Consider the following 17,429-nt stretch of genomic DNA (forward strand, 5'->3'; position numbering starts at 1 on the left):
AAAATATCAGGGAAAAATGGGAAAATATCGGGGAAAACCGGAAAACATTGGGGAAAAACATTGGGCAAAAATGGGGGGAAAATGGGGGAAATGGGAAAAAATCAGGGAAACATTGGAGGGAAAATGGGAAAACATCAGGGAAAATGTTGGGGGAAATGGGAAAATATAATGGGAAAATATCAGGGAAAAACGGGAAAATAATGGGGAAAATATCAGGGAAATATTGGGAAAAAACGGGCAAACATCAGGAAAACTGGGAAAACACCGGGATTGGGATCGAGGGCACAGGAGCCACCCCGGGATCAGCCCCAGGGAGCGGGAGCAGCGTCCCCGGTGTCCCCAGTGTCCCCGGTGTCCCCGGTGTGTCACTCCCTGGTGTCCCCGGTGTCCCCAGTCTGTCACTCCCCGGTGACCCCGGTGTGTCACTCCCCGGTGTCCCCGGTGTGTCACTCCCTGGTGTCCCCAGTGTCCCCGGTCTGTCACTCCCTGGTGTCCCCGGTGTGTCACTCCCCGGTGTCCCCCGGTGTCCCCGGTGTGTCACTCACTGGCCGGAGGCGCACTCGGTGACGCTCAGGGACAGCTGGTGACAATCGCGGTGCCAGCTCCCGGGGCTGGCGGCCACGCAGCGCCCGTAGCGCTCCAGCTCCGGCCCGCAGAGCTGGGCGGTGACGGCCAGCGCCTCCCTGCGACAGCGACAGCGACAGTGTCACCTCCCGCGACAGCGACAGCGACATCACCGCGACAGCGGGGCTGGAAACGGGGGGACACCGGGGGGACACCGAGGGGACACGGAGGGGACACCAGGGACACGAAAGGACACGAAGAGACACGAAGGGACACCCAGGGGACACGAGGGACACCAAGGGACGCCCAGGGGACGCGGCCCGGCCCCGCCGCCCCTCACTCACATGGCGCCTCCACCTCCGCCGCCGCTTCACTTCCGCCACTCCTTCCCTCTGCGCACGCGCCCCGCTCTCACTTCCGCCACTCCTTCACTCTGCGCATGCTCCCAGCCCCGAGGCGGGAAACGCGGGATCGGCGCAGGCGCAGAGGCGGAAGCGAAAGCGGAAGCGGCGCGCTGAGGGCGGAGGGAAGATGGCGGCGGCCGCGGCGGCCCCCGAGGACGAGCTGGTCTCGTCGGTGACGCTTTACCGGCGGCGGCCGCGGCTGCTCCGCGGCACCGTGCTGCCCTTCGCCGCCGGCCTCTACCCGGCCTGGCTGTGGCTGTGGGGGCCGCGGCTGTGGGCGGCGGGGGAGGCGGCGGGGCCGCCCGAGGCGGCGCTGCTGGCGCTCGGCGCCATCGCGGCGCTGCAGCTGCTCACGGCGCTGGCCGGGCTCTGGTCCGTGCACGCCGAGTGCGCCCTCAGCTGCGTCAGGGTGAGCGCGGGGGGATGCGGTGAGGGGTGAGGGGTGTGAGGGGTTCGGGGTTTGAAGAGGATTTGGGGTCTGGGGAGATTTGGGATCTGAGGGGATTTGGGATATGAGGGGGGTTTGGGAGCTGAGGGGATTTGGGGGAAATTCGGGGTTTGAGGGGTTCAGCATTTAAAGGGGACTTGGGGTCTGGGGGGATTTGGGGTCTGAGGGGCTTTGGGAGCTGAGGGGATTCAGGATTTAAAGGGGATTTGGGGTCTCGGGGGAATTTGGGCTCTGAGAGGATTTCGGGGAAATTTGGGGTCTGAGGGGTTCAGGATTTCCAAGGGGATTTGGGGTCTGAGGGGGTTCAGGGTTTAAAGGGATTTTGGGGCATAAACACATTAAATATGGATTTATAAATACCAGGCTAAATTAAAGTATCCCACTGGAATTGTTAAATACTGGGGCTGTGGGAAGTGTGGGGTGTTAAAGGGGTAAAATTTGGGATATTGGGAGTGTAAAACTGGGAGTTTAAAGGGGTGAAATAATTATTAATCAAAGGATAAGTATGGGATTTTAGGGAGGTTTAAAAATGGGGTTTTAAAGCGATTGAAAGTGGGATTTTAAAGGGATAAGATTTGGAATAGTTGCGGTATGAAGCTGGGATTTCAAAGCAATAAAAAATGGGATAAAAGTGGGATTTCAAAGCGATAAAAAATGGGATTTTTGAGGGGTTTTGAAGGGATTTTCCTGCTGTTTCCCCCCCCCCAGGAGCCCTGTCCCCAAAAAGCCACCCTGGCCAAGGTGGTGCCGACCCCCAACAACGGCTCCGTGGAACTGGTGCCAATCCACAGGGAGCAGGTGAGGGAAACCCGGGAATTCTGGCGGGATTTGTCCTGGAAAATCCAAGGAATTCGTGATAATCCGTGAGAGAATGGGAAAACCTGGGAGTTCCATGGGATTTATCCCTGAAAATGGGGGAAATCTGGGAATCCCAGGGAAAACGTTGGGATTTTTCTCCCGTGGAATTCCAGGATTTTCGCTCTGTCTGGGCTGGAAATTTTTGCAGGAATGGGAAATTTGGAATTTTTCCTGTTTTTTTGTTTCCTTTTCCAGGGTGAGGACGGGCAGGAAGCGCTGAGCTTCGAATTCCAGAAGATCAAATATTCCTATGAAATCCATGGGAAAAAACAATTCCTGCCCGTGGCATTCCCTGTGGAGCATCCCTTGGGATTCTACCAGAATTCCAGAGGCTTCCAGGAGGAGCAGGAAATCCGGGAGGCCGAGAGGAAATATGGGAATAACAAGTGAGTTTTTCCTGGGAGGGAAATCCTGGGAAAAGAGGCCAAAATATCCTGGAAAAAAATGTTTAAATATCCCAAAAAAATTCACAAATTACTGGGAAAATATTGCTAAAATAGCTCAGCTATCGCAGGGAAATATCCCAAAGTATCCTGGGAAAATATTCCCAAATTCTAGGTGAATTTGCCAAAATATCATGAAGTATTCCAGGAAAATATTCCAGGAAAATGCCCCCAGATATTCCAAAATATGCTGGAAAATATCCTGGAAAATCTGGGGTTTTCCTCCTGGATTTGGGATTTTGGACTGAGGGGTTTTCCAGGAATGAATCCCAAAATTCCAGTTTTTTGTTTTGGGAATGGGGAGGCTTTGGGATGCTTAGGGTGGAAAAACCGGGATTTTCCAAGGATTTTCCTCCTTCCAGGGCAGAAATGGTGGTGCCAGAATTCCTGGAGCTGTTCAAGGAAAGAGCCACGGCTCCGTTCTTCGTTTTCCAGGTAAAAATTTGGAATCAAAACCAGGGAAAAACCCAATTTGGGGAAAAACCAGGGAAAAAGCCTGGAGAAAATCCCCAAATTTGGGAAAAACCTGGGGAAAATCCCCAAATCTGCTAAAAATTGAAATAAACGTGGGGAAAACTCCCGTTCCTGTAAAAACCAGGGGAATTCTGGGATGGATTGGGCCAACTTTGGTCACTTTTTCCTTGAAATTTCAGGAATAATTCTGGTCCATTTTCCCCTGGGATTTCAGGAATTCTGGGCTGGACTAGACCAGTCTCTGTCGAACAAGGATTTTCCCTTTTCCCCTGGCATTGCAGGAATTCTGGGCAGGAATTGCAGGAATTCTGGTCTAGAATTGCAGCAATTTTTGGCTGGAATTGCAGGAATTCTGGGCAGGAATTCTGGTCTAGAATTGCAGCAATTTTTGGCTGGAATTGCAGGAATTCTGGGCAGGAATTCTGGTCCAGAATTGCAGCAATTTTTGGCTGGAATTGCAGGAATTCTGGGCAGGAATTGCAGGAATCTTGGTCTGGAATTGCAGGAATCCTGGGCAGGGATTCTGGTCTGGAATTGCAGGAATTCTGGTCTGGAATTGCAGGAATTCTGGTCTGGACTAGAACAGTCTCAGTCCCACAAGGATTTTCCCTTTTCTCCTGGAATTCCAGGAATTCTGGTTTGGAATTGCAGCAATTCTGGGCAGGAATTCTGGTCTGGAATTGCAGGAATTCTGGTCTGGAATTGCAGGAATTTTGGGCTGGAATTCTGGTCTGGAATTGCAGGAATTCTGGGCTGGAATTGCAGGAATCCTGGGCTGGGCTGGGCCCCTCTCACTCCCACAAGCATTTCCCCTGGGGTTTCCCCTTTCCCCCCTTTCCCCTGCCCCATTCCCGACATTCCCGTGGATTTCCCCAGGTGTTCTGCGTGGGGCTCTGGTGCCTGGACGAGTTCTGGTACTACAGCGTCTTCACCCTGTCCATGCTCGTGGCCTTCGAGGCCTCCCTGGTGCAGCAGCAGCTGCGCAACCTCTCGGAGATCCGCAGGATGGGCAACAGGCCCTACATGATCCAGGTAAAACCCCGGAATTCCGGCGGCTCCGGGGTCAGCACCGGGCTCCTTGTGCCTTTCTGGGGCTTTTGCTGCCGAGTTCGGCCCCAAAATGGGGGTTTTTAGGAGGTTTGGCCTCTTTGTTTTCCTCTTCCCTGGGTTTTTCCCGTGGGTTCTGTCCCAGGAAATAGGATTTTTGTGATTTTTCTGGGATTTTTGGGAGTTTTAGGGCCGTTTAGCCCAAAAACATGGTTTTTGCATGTATTCTATCCCAGGAAATAGGATTTTTGTGCATTTATGTGTTTTTGGGGACTTTTAGGGGCATTTAACAGAATTATTTTCCCATTTTTTCCACAGATTTTGTCCCAAAATTGAGATTTTTTTTTTTTTTTTTTTGAGTTTTTTGATGCATTTTCCTGTTGTTTTCCTGCTGATGTTGCCCCAAAAATGCGAATTTTTGGAGGGGGGAGGTCTTAGAATATTTTGGGGATTTTTTTCCCCCCACTTTGTGTCCCTTTTCCTGTGGATTTCCCATCAATTCCATCCCAAAAAATTGAGGGTTTTTTGGGAATTCCAGGTCTACAGGAACCGGAAGTGGCGCCCGATTTCCAGCGACGAGATCATCGCGGGGGACATCGTCTCCATTGGTAAAAAATGGGAATTCCTGTGGAAAAACACCCCAAAAATGGGAATTCCCAATGGGAATTGCCATGGGAAACTTCTTTAAAATGGAAAGTTCCACAGAACACATTCTGGAAAAAGGGATTTTTTATGGGAAACACCCCTAAAATGGGGATTTTCATGGAAGAGTCCCTTGAAAATTGGAATTTCTTCCCTTATTTCTGCTGGAACAAACTGGAATTTTGAGGATTTCGATTCCCATTGTCAGGGAAATCTCTGTGGAATTTTCCTGGGATTTGCAGGAATTCTGGGTTGGACTGGGGTAACTGAGGTTTTAGTTCTGGGATTTTCCCCTTTTTTCCTGGAATTTCCTCCTTTTCCACCATCCTGCCATCAAATATTTCAATTCCCGGAATTCCAGGGGCTTTTTTTTCCCCCAAATTTTCTCTTCTCCAAACCCTTTTCCTACAGATCCAGGGCTGGGTGGGAAAATGGGAAAATCCTGGGTTTCGGAGTGGGAAAAATGGGAAAATTGGTGAGTTTGGCTTGGGAATTCTGGGAATTTTGGGGATTTCTGCCCTCAGGCCGCTCCCCCCAGGAGAATTTGGTGCCCTGTGACCTCCTCCTGCTGCGGGGCCGCTGCGTGGTGGATGAGGCCATGCTGACAGGAGAGTCCGTGCCGCAGATGAAGGTTGGGAAAACGGGGAAAAAATGGGGAAAAGCGGGAATTGGGGCGTGTTCCCGGCCGGAATTCCCTGGATCCGTGTCCCTGTTCCCGTCCAGCATTCCCTGGATCTCTGTCCTGTCCCCATCCAGAATTCCCTGGATCTGTGCCTGATTCCCATCCAGAATTCCCTGTGTCCTGCCCCATTCCCAGCCGGAATTCCCTGGATCCCTGTCCCATTCCCTGGATCCCTGCCCCATTCTCTGTATCCGTGCCCCATTCTCAGCTGGAATTCCCTGGATCCCTGCCCTGTTCCCAGCCAGAATTCCCTGTACCCCAGCCCCATTCCCGTGTCCCAGCCCCATTCCCAGCCCCATTCCCGTGTCCCAGCCCCATTCCCAGCCCCATTCCCGTGTCCCTGCCCCCATTCCCAGCCCCATTCCCGTGTCCCAGCCCCATTCCCTGTTCCCAGCCCCATTCCCGTGTCCCAGCCCCATTCCCTGTATCCCAGCCCCATTCCCGTGTCCCAGCCCCATTCCCTGTTCCCAGCCCCATTCCCGGTCCCTGTTCCCGCAGGAGCCGGTGGAGGGGCTGAGCCCCGAGCGCGTGCTGGACCTGGGCTCGGACGGGCGGCTGCACGTCCTGTTCGGGGGCACGCGCGTCATCCAGCACCTGCCGCCGCAGCGCGCCTCGGCCGGCCTCAAACGTGAGCCCCCGCGCTCCCGCCCACAATTCCTGCCTGGAATTCACACCCCGCCATTCCCGCACGGAATTCACACCCCGGGATTCACACCCCTCAATTCCCACATGGAATTCACACCCCACAATTCCCACCCACAATTCACACCCTGGCACTCCCACCCACAATTCACAACCCACAATTCCCACCCTGCAATTCCCACCTGGAATTCCCACCCTGGAATTCCCACTCTGGCACTCCCACCCTGTAATTCCCACCCTGCAATTCCCACCCTGGAATTCCCACCCCGCAATTCCCACTCTGCAATTCCCACCCTGGAAATGTCCCACAGGGACCATCCTCCTCAGTGGGCAATTCCCAGATTCCTGCCCAAAACTCCTGGGAATTCCCAGCCTGAAATTCCCGGGAATTCCCTCAGGATTTCCTGGGGGATTTCTCTGGGAATTTCCTGAGTGGATGTCCTGGGGGATTCCGTGGGATTTCCTGGGAATTCCCTGAGATTTGTTCCCTCCCCAGCTGTGGATAACGGGTGCCTGGCCTACGCCCTCCGCACCGGCTTCAACACATCCCAGGTGAGCTGGGAATTCCTGGGAATTCCCGGGAATTCCAGGGAATGGGGCTCGGGAAGAGAGAGGAATTAAGAATTGGGAAAAAGGAGAAGGTTGGGAATGGGAAGAATTCCCAAACTCCAAAGGAATTCCAGGCTTTTCCCAGAGTTGGAGTTCCCATTCCATGCTCCTTTGGAAGGAGTCCCTTGGCATTTTTAAGGAATATTTAAGGAATTTTGAAGGCATTTCCGTGGGATTCCTGACCAAAGCTGGTTTTCCAGGGAAAGCTGCTCCGGACAATCCTGTTTGGGGTGAAGAGGGTCACGGCCAATAACCTGGAGACCTTCATCTTCATCCTCTTCCTCCTCGTCTTCGCCATCGCCGCCGCTGCCTACGTCTGGATCCAGGGTGGGAATTCCGGGAATTCTGCAGTTTGGGGGTGGATCCCCGAGGGGTGTTCCCTGATCCTGACCCTGATCCTGTTTTTCCCCTAATCCCATTGTGATTGCATTTTTTCCCATTGTGATTCCTTTTTCCCCATTGTGATCCCGTTTTTTCCCATTGTGATCCCGTTTTTTCCTATTTTGATCCCGTTTTCCCCATTGTGATCCCGTTTTCCCGTGATTCCCAAGGCACCAAGGACCCCCGGCGGAACCAGTACCGGCTGTTCCTGGAGTGTGCCCTGATCCTGACGTCCGTGGTGCCCCCCGAGCTGCCCATCGAGCTCTCCCTGGCCGTCAACACCTCCCTGATCGCCCTGGCCAAGCTCTGTGAGCGTTCCCGGGGAACTTTGGGAGTGTTGGGAATGCTGGGAATGGTCCTGGGAACTGGGAAGGGAGCAGGGATGGAGTTGGGTTGGTGTGAGCGGTGGAGGGAGTGGAGTGCTGTGGGGATTTTTGAGGATTTTTTTTTCATTTTCCCCTCAGAATCCTCGATTTCCTTTCAGAATTCCTGATTTTCCCCCAGAATCTCCAATTTTCCCCCAGAATCCCCGATTTTCCGCCCAGAATCCCTGATTTTCTCCCAGAATCCCCGATTTTCCCCTCAGAATCCCCAATTTCCCCTCAGAATCCTCGATTTTCTTTCAGAATTCCCAATTTTTCCCTTGGAATCCCCAATTTTCCCCTCAGAATCCCCAATTTCCCCTCGGAATCCTCGATTTTCTTTCAGAATTCCCAATTTTTCCCTTGGAATCCCCAATTTTCCCCTCAGAATCCCCAATTTCCCCTCGGAATCCCCAATTTCCCCTCAGAATCCCCAATTTTCCCCTCAGAATCCCCAATTTTCCCCTCAGAATCCCCAATTTCCCCTCAGAATTCCCAATTTTCCCCTCAGAATCCCTGATTTCCCTTCAGAATCCCTGATTTTCCCCCAGAATCCCCGATTTCCCCTCAGCATTCCCATTTTTCCCCCCTCTCCCAGACGTGTACTGCACGGAGCCGTTCCGGATCCCGTTTGCAGGGAAGGTTCAGGTTTGCTGCTTCGACAAAACCGGGACCTTGACCAGCGACCACCTCGTGGTGCGAGGGGTGGCCGGGCTCAGGTGGGTCCTGCTCCCAAAATTCCCACTGGGAATCTTGGGGAGGGCAAGGGAGGGGTGGGGAATGGTCTGGAAAGACAAAATGTCCAAAAAAATCCCCTCAAAAATCCCACAAGGTCTTCACGAATTCCTGACAAAATTCCTGGTGAGAAATAAAAAAAAGGAATTCCGCCAAAATCAGTCTAAAAGATCTTCCCAAAATATCCCACAAAATCCTCCCAAAAGTCCCACAAAATCCCAACAAAATATCCCAAGAAAACCCCACAACATTCCCGCAAAAGCCTCACAAAAAATTCCACAGAATCCAAAAAAATCCTGGGATTTTCTTGTGGGATTTTTGGTAAAGATTTTTTGGGATTTCACGAGGACTTTCAGTGGCATTTTTTGTGGGAACTTTGTGAGGATTGTGTGAGGGTTTTGTGTGATTTTTTTTGTCACCTTTTTTGGACTGTTTTGTGAGGATTTTGTGCGAAGATTTTAGGGGATTTTGTGGGGATTTTTTGTAGGATTTTGCAGCGAGATCTTGTGGAATTCTGTGTGTATTTCTAGGAGGATTTTTTTTTACTTTTTGTGGGCTATTTTGTGATGCTTTTCTGTGGGATTTTTATGGGATTTCACAGCATACTTTGTGGAGTTTTTTGCAGTATTTTAAGTGTTTCACCCACTTTTTCCCTTTCTTTTCCTCCTTCTTCAATTCCCCACCAATCCCCTCAACAAAAACCCTTGGGGACGATCCCAAAATCCCAAATTTTCCCTCAGGGGAGGCAAGGAGGTGCTGCCGGTGTCGGAAATCCCTCTGGAAACTCACCGTGCCATCGCCTGCTGCCACTCCCTGGTGCAGCTGGAGGACGGGAGCATCGTGGGCGACCCTCTGGAAAAAGCCATGCTGACAGCCGTGGACTGGACCCTGACCAGAGGTAAATCCCAAATCCCCGTTCTCCCCGGAATTCTGAGGCCTTTCGGGTGGGAAAAGCTCAGGGGAAAACGGTCGCGGGTTGCTGCAAAAAATTGCCCCCCAAATAATCTCACAAAATTTTAAAAGTTCGACAGAATCCCCCCAAAAAACTCCACCGAATCCTGCAAAAAATCCTACAAAATTCCCACAAAAATCTCTCAAAATCACCACGAAAAAAACACAAAATCCTCACCAAAATCCCCCTGAATTCCACCTAAATTACCCAGAATTCCATCAAATTCCCTCAATCCCCTGGAACTGTCCCCAGTTCCCACCGAATTCCTCAGAATTCCACCCGGATCCCCCTCCAACCACCCCAAATTCCCTCTTTTCCCCCCCCTTCCCAATTCCCCCTTTTCCCTCCCAGCACCCCCTTTCAGGATTTCCTGATTTCCTTTGTTTCCAGATGAGAAAGTTTTCCCGAGGAGTCTAAAAACTCCGGGAATGAGAATTCACCAGCGCTTTCATTTCTCCAGTGCCCTGAAGAGGATGGCGGTGCTGGCTTCCCTGGAAAACGCCTCCGGAGAAATCCGATACCTGGCGGCCGTCAAGGGCGCTCCCGAGACCCTGCACGCCATGGTGAGGGGAAAAATGGGGGAAAAACAGGAAAAACGGGAATCTGGGAATGCCGGGAGACCAAAACGGCCGCCCCGCGCTGAGGGGAAAACGGGCCCAGAGCCCGCAGGAGGGGGAAGTTCCAGGGAAAAACAGGGATTTGGGAATGCTGGGAGCACAAAATGGCTACCCAGGCCCTATGGGGAGGGGAGGATTCCAGGGAAAAGCGGGAATCTGGGAATGTTGGGAGGTCGGGGAGATGGAAGGGGGTGGGGGGCTGTAAATTCCAATGGAATTATTCTCTGAATTCTCTCAAATTCCACACGGATTCTCCCAAATCCCTGCCTCCCTTTCCCTTCAAATTTCCTCATTTTTCCCAATATCCCACCAACACCCTCCGGAATTCCCTCAGATTCCTCACTCACGGAATGTTTTCTGGGTTTTTTCCCCAGCTGTCCCAGTGTCCCAGCAACTACCACGAGATCCATCGGGAATTCTCCCACGAGGGCGCGCGGGTCCTGGCCCTGGGCTACAAAGAGCTGGGAGCCCTGAGCCACCAGCAGGTGAGAAAGTGGGAAAAACCCTGGAATTCCAGCCCTGGAAAGCACTGGGAGGGGGGCTGGGAAAAGGAGGGGTGGTTTTTGGGGTGGAATTTGGGACTTTTGGGGAGTTTTTTCCAGGAAATTCTGTTTCCAGCTGTTCCAGAGACCCTCCTCAGACCCCTCAGAACATCCCAAGGGAATTTTTCCAAGGAAAACCTTTTTCTTTTGGGAATTTGGGATCACCCCAAGCTTTTAGGAGCACTAAGCTCATTCCAGGGATGCTCCAAATCCCAGGAATCACCGGTGGGAGGAGGGATTTGGCTTTTGAAGGGATTTGGGAATGCTGAATTCGGGATTTTTTGCCATGGAAAAGGTGCGGGAGATGAAGAGGGAATCCCTGGAATGTGACCTGAGGTTTGTGGGATTCATCCTGGTCTCCTCCCCCCTCAAAGCCGACTCCAAGGCCGTGATCCGGGAGATCCAGAGCGCTTCCCACCACGTGAGGAATCCCGGGGATTCCCGGGTTTTGGGGAGGGTGGGAAAGGGGTGAGAATGGGGGAATTGCCAGAGGGGTGGGAGGGAGGGGAAAACTGAGAATTTCCAGGGTGAAAAGCGGGAAAATTCCAAGTGGAAAACAGGGAAAATTCCAGCCTGGAAACTGGGAAATATTAGTCTAAAAACTGGGAAAATTCCAAGTGGGAAATGGGGAAAATCCAAGGCTGAGAACTGGGGAAATTCCAGATTGAAAATGGGAAAATTCCAAGAGGAAAATGGGGAAAATCCCAAACGGGAAGCAGGAAAACTGCCGGATTTGGGAACATTCCAGGCTGAGCCCCTCCGGAGGGGGTTCCCAGCCCTGAACCCCGTCTGGAATTTTCCCGGGAATTCCCGATCCTGCGGGAATTGCAGGTGGTGATGATCACGGGGGACAGCCCGCTGACCGCCTGCCACGTGGCACGGGAGCTGCACTTCCTGCAGAAGGAGAGGATCCTGATCCTGCAGCCCCCGGAGCGCCCCGGTACCGGGAATCACCGCGGGAATCGCGGGAACGGGGCGCTGGGAACGGGAACAACGGGAATGGCGGGAAGGCCAGGGGGTTCTGGGATCCCAGAATCTGATGGGATTAGGAATGGGATCAGGAGTGGGAATGGGATCAGGAATGGGAGTGGGATCTGGAATGGGAGTTGGGATCAGGAATGGGAGTGGGATCAGGAACGGGAACAGGATCTGGAATGGGAATGGGATCAGGAATGGGAATGGGATCAGGAATGGGAGTGGGATCTGGAATGGGAATGGGATCAGGAATAGGAAAGGGAATGGGGTCAGGAATGGGAGTGGGAATGCCAAGGGGTTCTGGGATTCCGGGATTTGAGGGGTCTGAGGAGCTGGGATGAGACAGGCAATGGGATCAGGAATGGGAGTGGGAATGAGAGCTGGAATGGAAATGGGATCAGGAATAGGAATGGGAATGGGAGTGGGAGTGGGAATGGGTTCTGAGATTTTGGGATTTGAGGGGTCTGGGGAGCTGGGATGAGACTGGGAATGGGAGTGGAAGTGGGAATGGGATCAGGAATGGGAGTGGGAATGCCAGGGCGTTCTGGGATTCCAGGATTTGAGGGCTCTGTGGAGCTGGGCACGGAGGTGGGCGTTAGGGTTGGAATCCCCCCCGGAATCCCCCCTGGATCCGTTCCCACTCCCCCAGGGCTGCCCTGGCAGTGGCGCTCCCGGGACGGCTCCGTGGCTCTGCCGGCGTTCCCGGATTCCCTGCGGGATCTGACGGATCCCTTCGAGCTGTGCCTGACCGGGGAGGGGCTGGAGCAGCTCCGGCTGCGGGATCGGGATCGGCTGCTCCGCCTCATCCCCCACGTCCGCGTCTTCGCCAGGGTGGCGCCCAAGCAGAAGGTGAGGGGGGGCTGGGAGCGGGAATTCCCGGGATTTGGGATCTCCGGGAACGTGGGGATGGCCCTAGGGTGATCCCAAAGAGTTCCGGCCCTGAATTCTGGGATTTTGTGGGTTTGGGAATGGGGGCATGGCCCTGGTCTGATCCTAAAGAATCCTGAGCCTCTTCCAGCCCTGAATTCCCAGAATTCAGAGCCTTCCCTCCAATCCCACTCCATCCCCATCCTCCCACCCCACTCCGAGCTGGGAATTCCGGGATTTTTGGGAGCTTTTCCCGGTGTTTTTCCATGCAGGAATTCGTGATCACGGCGCTGAAGAGCCTCGGCTACTGCACCCTGATGTGCGGGGACGGCACCAACGACGTGGGAGCGCTCAAACACGCCGACGTGGGTGAGCACCTTCCCAAAATTCCCCAGATTTGCCCCAAATCCCAGCCCCAGTGATGCCACTCCCACCATTTCCCAGCTTTTGGAGCTGGTTTTGTGGGGCCAGGAAAGGAAATAAAGAGGGAATTCTCTTTTTTCCTGGGGGTTTTTCCTTTGTTTTTCTCTGTGCTTTTCCCTTGTTTTTTTTCTCTGGCTTTTCCCCATTTTTTTCCCTGATTTTCCCTAATCTATCCCAATTTTTTTCCCCTGATTTTCCCCCCTCTTATTCCCCAAATTTTCCCCCTGAATTTTCCCTCTTTTCCCCCCAATTTTTCCCTGACTTTCCCCCTCCCCAGGCGTGGCCCTGCTGGCCAACGCTCCGGAGCGCGTTCCCGAGCGGAAGCGGCGGCCCCGGGACGGCTTTGGGGACGGCAGGCCCGGAATTCCGGCTGGGAATGTCAAACCCTCATCCCGAGGAGCCAAGCAGCGGCTCCTGGCCCAGCGGGAGGAGCAGCTGGCTGTCCACAGGGTGGGAATTCCCATTTATCCTGGGATTTTCAGCCCTGGCATTGTGTCAGGAATTGGGATTTAGCCAGGAATTTTTAGCCCTGGGAGCAGAGGGATTTAGGGAATGGGAATGCTGGGATGGTTTGAATGGGGATGGATCTGATCCCAGTCCTGTCCTAATCTGTGGGCAGGGAACTTCCCAAAATTCCACGTGGATCCCATGGGAAATGGGGGAAAAGAGAGGGAATTCCAATGGGAAAAGGGATAATGTGGAATAAATCCAGGAATTCTGGAGGTGGGAAGTGACATAAAACCAGGGGATAAACCCTGGAATTCTCGGGTCTGGAAGGGACCTGAGATCTGGGATAAACACGAAATAAATCTGGAATTCTGGAGGTGGGAAGGCGCCTCCAACCCCATCACCCCAGGTCCCAAACTTGCTCTTTTCCCTCGGGATTCTCATGGATTCAGAGCGCATTTTCCGGCCGTCCTGGGTGATTTTGGGATTTTTGGGAATTCCCCATCCCGCAGGAGCGGCTGAGCCAGGTGCTGAGGGACCTGGAAGAGGAGAGGGCCCCCGTGGTGAAGCTGGGGGACGCCAGCATCGCCGCCCCCTTCACCTCCAAACTCTCCTCCATCCAGTGCAGTGAGTGCCCAGCCTGGGAAAAGGGGGAAAAACCCCGGGAATGGGGTGGGAATGGGGGAAACCCCAGATCTGAACAGTCCTGAGCCCATCCCAGCTCAGAATTCCCAAAACATGGAGCTCTTGGACTCTGGACTATCCTTGGTTTTACCCTAAACAACCCTGAGCCCATCCCCAAATCCCCAACTCCTGCCCCTTTTCCCCTCACGGCCGCCCCACACCCCCTCTCCCCTTGCCCCCCTGGCCTTTCCCGGGTTCCTGACTCCCGGAATTCCCGGTTTTTTCCCCCCCAGTCTGCCACGTGATCAAGCAGGGCCGCTGCACGCTGGTGACCACGCTGCAGATGTTCAAGATCCTGGCCCTGAACGCGCTGGTGCTGGCCTACAGCCAGAGCGTGCTCTTCCTGCAGGGCGTCAAGTTCAGCGACCTGCAGGCCACGCTGCAGGGGCTGCTCCTGGCCGGCTGCTTCCTCTTCATCTCCCGCTCCAAGGTGGGAGCCGGGAATTCCGCGGGACAGGGGGAAAATAAAAAAAAAACAGAAAAAATCCCCCAAAAAATCCTCCAAAAAATCCCATTCGGGGTCGCGAAGTCTGACGCGGGGAGGCTCTGGGGTGATCCCGGAGCTTCCTCCTCATCTCCAGGTCTGAGCTTGGAATTCCGTGGGGTTTATACCAAATTAGGGAAAAAGGGGCTTTCCTCCCCAAAAAAAATTGTATTTGTGGTCAGGAAAATGGTGGTTTCTGAAGGTGGGAAGAGGGTTTGGAATGGCTCCCAAAGCTCCGGGTCCAAATCCATGGTGGGAGCCAAGAATTTTGTGGGATCTGGTAAAATAAGGGAAAAAGGGGCTTTTTTTTCCCCAAGATCCCATTTATTATAAGAAATAGTATTAGTAGTATTAGCATTAATATTAGCATTAGTATTAGCATTAGTATTAGTATTAGTATGGGTATTAGTATTGGTATCAGTATTGGTATGAAGGTGGAGCTTTGGGATTGTTGGATTTGGGATCCTCCCAAAGCCATTTCTCCCCCCAGGATCTCAATTTTTGGGATGAGCAGTGGGAAAGAGCCCAAAAAAAGGCCCAAATTGAGGCTTTCCCATGGAAATCTGGAATTTTAAGATGGCTCAGCTGGGAATAAAAACCCCTAAATCCCAATTTCCCTGGGAATAAAACACCCAAAAAAAACCCCTCGGACTCAAAATTCCCACACAATTCCCTGGAAAACTTCAGGATTTGGCCTCCAATCCCCGCCATCCCACATTCCCGCTTTTTATTCCCGTTTTTTCCAGCCCCTGAAGACTCTTTCCAAGGAGAGGCCTCTTCCCAACATCTTCAACCTGTACACGGTGCTGACGGTGCTGCTGCAGTTCCTGGTGCATTTCCTGAGCCTCGTGTTCCTGTACCAGGAAGCTCAGGCCCGCAGCGAGCCCAGGTGAGGCCCTGATCCCGAAAAATTCCCAGGGAATTCCATGATCCAGGCTTTAACCACAGAATCCAGGGTTTTCCTCCCAGTTCCTGCTGTCCCAGCGTTCCCTGATCTCCAGTGACTCCAGTGAGCACGTCCTGCCATTTCCTGGGGGAATTCCATCCCGAGGGATTCCCATGGATCAAAAAACCCAAATCCCCCAGGATTTTATCCATTCCCATTAAAAAAAAACAAATCCCCCAGGATGTTATCCATTCCCATGGATCAAAAACCCAAAAATTCCCATTTTTCCACTCCCAACCCATTTTAGAGCCAATTCTACCCCTCTAACAACGGGGAATTTTTGGGGAATTGATCCCGGGTGGATCCTGGATGGATCCCGGGGCTGATCCCGGTTTTCCCGGGCAGGGAGGAGGAGTTTGTGGATCTGAGCCGGGAGTTCGAGCCGTCGCTGGTGAACAGCACCGTGTACCTGCTGGCCATGGCCATGCAGACGGCCACCTTCGCCATCAACTACAAGGTGGGCTTCCAGAACCTTCCTTCCCCTGGGTGGGATTCCAGAACCTTCCTTCCCAGGGTGGGCTTCCAGAACCTTCCTTCCCCTGGGTGGGCTTCCAGAACCTTCCTTCCCCTGGGTGGGCTTCCAGAACCTTCCTTCCCCTGGGTGGGATTCCAGAACCTTCCTTCCCAGGGTGGGCTTCCAGAACCTTCCTTCCCCAGGGTGGGATTCCAGAACCTTCCTTCCCATGCTTCTTCAGAGTGGGAGTTCCAGAACCTTCCTTTCCTTGCTTTCCCCGGGTTTGAGATCCAGAACCTTCCTTTACCAGAGTGGAAGTTCCTGAACCTTCCTTTCCTACCTTTCTCCTGCTTTTTCCCGTTTTTCTCCCCATTTTTCCCAATTTCCATTCCCCAGTGCCATCAAACCCCATTCCAAACCCTCGGGATCGGCTCCCAGTGCCCTCCCAGTACAAACCAGTGTATCCCAGTACAAACCAGTGTATCCCAGTGTGTCCCAGTGTAACCGTGCCTCCGGCAGGGCCAGCCCTTCATGGAGAGCCTGGCCCAGAACCGGGCGCTGCTCTGGGCGCTGCTGCTCTCGGCCTCGGCCGTGCTGGGGCTGCTCAGCGGCGCCTGCCCCGAGCTCAACCTGGGCTTCGGCCTCGTCGAGATCCCGGCCGAGGTGAGAGCAGTTCCCAAATCCCAGGGGGAGATTCCCAAATCCCAGGGGGAAATTCCCGAATTCCGGGGGGAAATTCCCAGATCCTCCGGGGAAAGTCCCAAATCCTTGGGGGAAAGTCCCGAATTCCCAGGGATTTGGGGTGGGATCCGTGCCCCGTTCCCAGGAACATTCTGGAATTCCCAGGGATTTGGGGATGTGGGGATTTGGGGTGGGATCCGTGCCCCGTTCCCACGGAACATTCCGGAATTCCCAGGGATGTGGGGTGGGATCTGTGCCCCGTTCCCACTTGGAACGTTCTGGAATTCCCGGGGATGTGGGGATGTGGGGATTTGGGGTGGGATCCGTGCCCCGTTCCCACTTGGAACGTTCTGGAATTCCCTGGTTCCAGTTCCGGCTGCTGATCCTGGCGGTGCTGGCGGCCGATTTCCTGCTGGCCTTTTCCGTGGATCGGCTCCTGCAGCTCCTCCTGGGCAGCTCCCGCCTCCGAGTGCCTTCCTGAGCTCCCAAATCCCCCGAACCCCAAAATCATGGAATTCCCGAGCCCTCGGAGAAGGCGGATCCCGAATTTTTAACGTTTCCCAGGATGCCTTGGCAGCTTCCAAGAGTTCCCAGAATTCCCCAGAGTTTCTTGGCGTTTCCCAGGATTTTCCGAAATTTCCCGAGAATTTTTTTGGAATTTGGCAGTGGGGAAAAAAAAAAAAATCCTGATCAAGGCTTCTTTTTTTTCCTTTGGAAAGAGTTTGGAATTGTTTTTGGTGGGGAAAAAAAATAAGGGAACGGTGGGAAGTAAAAATATCATGGATTTAGGGGCTGGGGGAGGGGCTGTGGATGCAAAATTCCCAAAAACTGGGAATGAAACCCAAAAACGGGGAATTAAACATAAAAATTCAGGAATTAAACCCAAACACTGAGGATTAAACAAAAAAAAAGCCCATTTTTCCTAGTCCAGTTCCCAATCCCATTCCCAGTTCCCATTCCCAGTTTCCATTCCAGTTCCAATTCCCATTTTTCCCATTCCCAGTTCCCATTTTTCCCATTCCCAGTTCCCATTCCCATCCCCCCCTCACCACCGGCAAATTTTATT

At 53.2% G+C, this 17,429-nt stretch overlaps 1 protein-coding gene across 1 annotated transcript; it reads left to right on the forward strand.

Moving 5' to 3' along the window:
- The first annotated feature begins 1,059 nt into the window (after positions 1 to 1,059).
- Positions 1,060 to 17,072, forward strand: LOC135288645 (endoplasmic reticulum transmembrane helix translocase-like). Its single transcript, XM_064402013.1, has 26 exons — positions 1,060 to 1,377; positions 2,125 to 2,214; positions 2,470 to 2,660; positions 3,080 to 3,152; positions 4,068 to 4,223; positions 4,777 to 4,846; positions 5,405 to 5,511; positions 6,061 to 6,190; positions 6,701 to 6,756; positions 7,014 to 7,140; positions 7,365 to 7,502; positions 8,155 to 8,275; positions 9,032 to 9,189; positions 9,634 to 9,806; positions 10,235 to 10,345; positions 10,698 to 10,823; positions 11,234 to 11,342; positions 12,027 to 12,226; positions 12,517 to 12,613; positions 12,945 to 13,117; positions 13,627 to 13,741; positions 14,032 to 14,228; positions 15,029 to 15,171; positions 15,574 to 15,685; positions 16,202 to 16,345; positions 16,734 to 17,072. Exons 1-26 carry the CDS (start codon positions 1,096 to 1,098, stop codon positions 16,842 to 16,844), a joined length of 3,510 nt encoding a protein of 1,169 aa, XP_064258083.1. The 5' UTR covers positions 1,060 to 1,095; the 3' UTR covers positions 16,845 to 17,072.
- The last annotated feature ends 357 nt before the right edge of the window (positions 17,073 to 17,429 follow it).

Source organism: Passer domesticus, chromosome 34 (genome assembly GCF_036417665.1).
Source record: "Passer domesticus isolate bPasDom1 chromosome 34, bPasDom1.hap1, whole genome shotgun sequence".
NCBI classification, from domain to species: Eukaryota; Metazoa; Chordata; class Aves; order Passeriformes; family Passeridae; genus Passer; species Passer domesticus.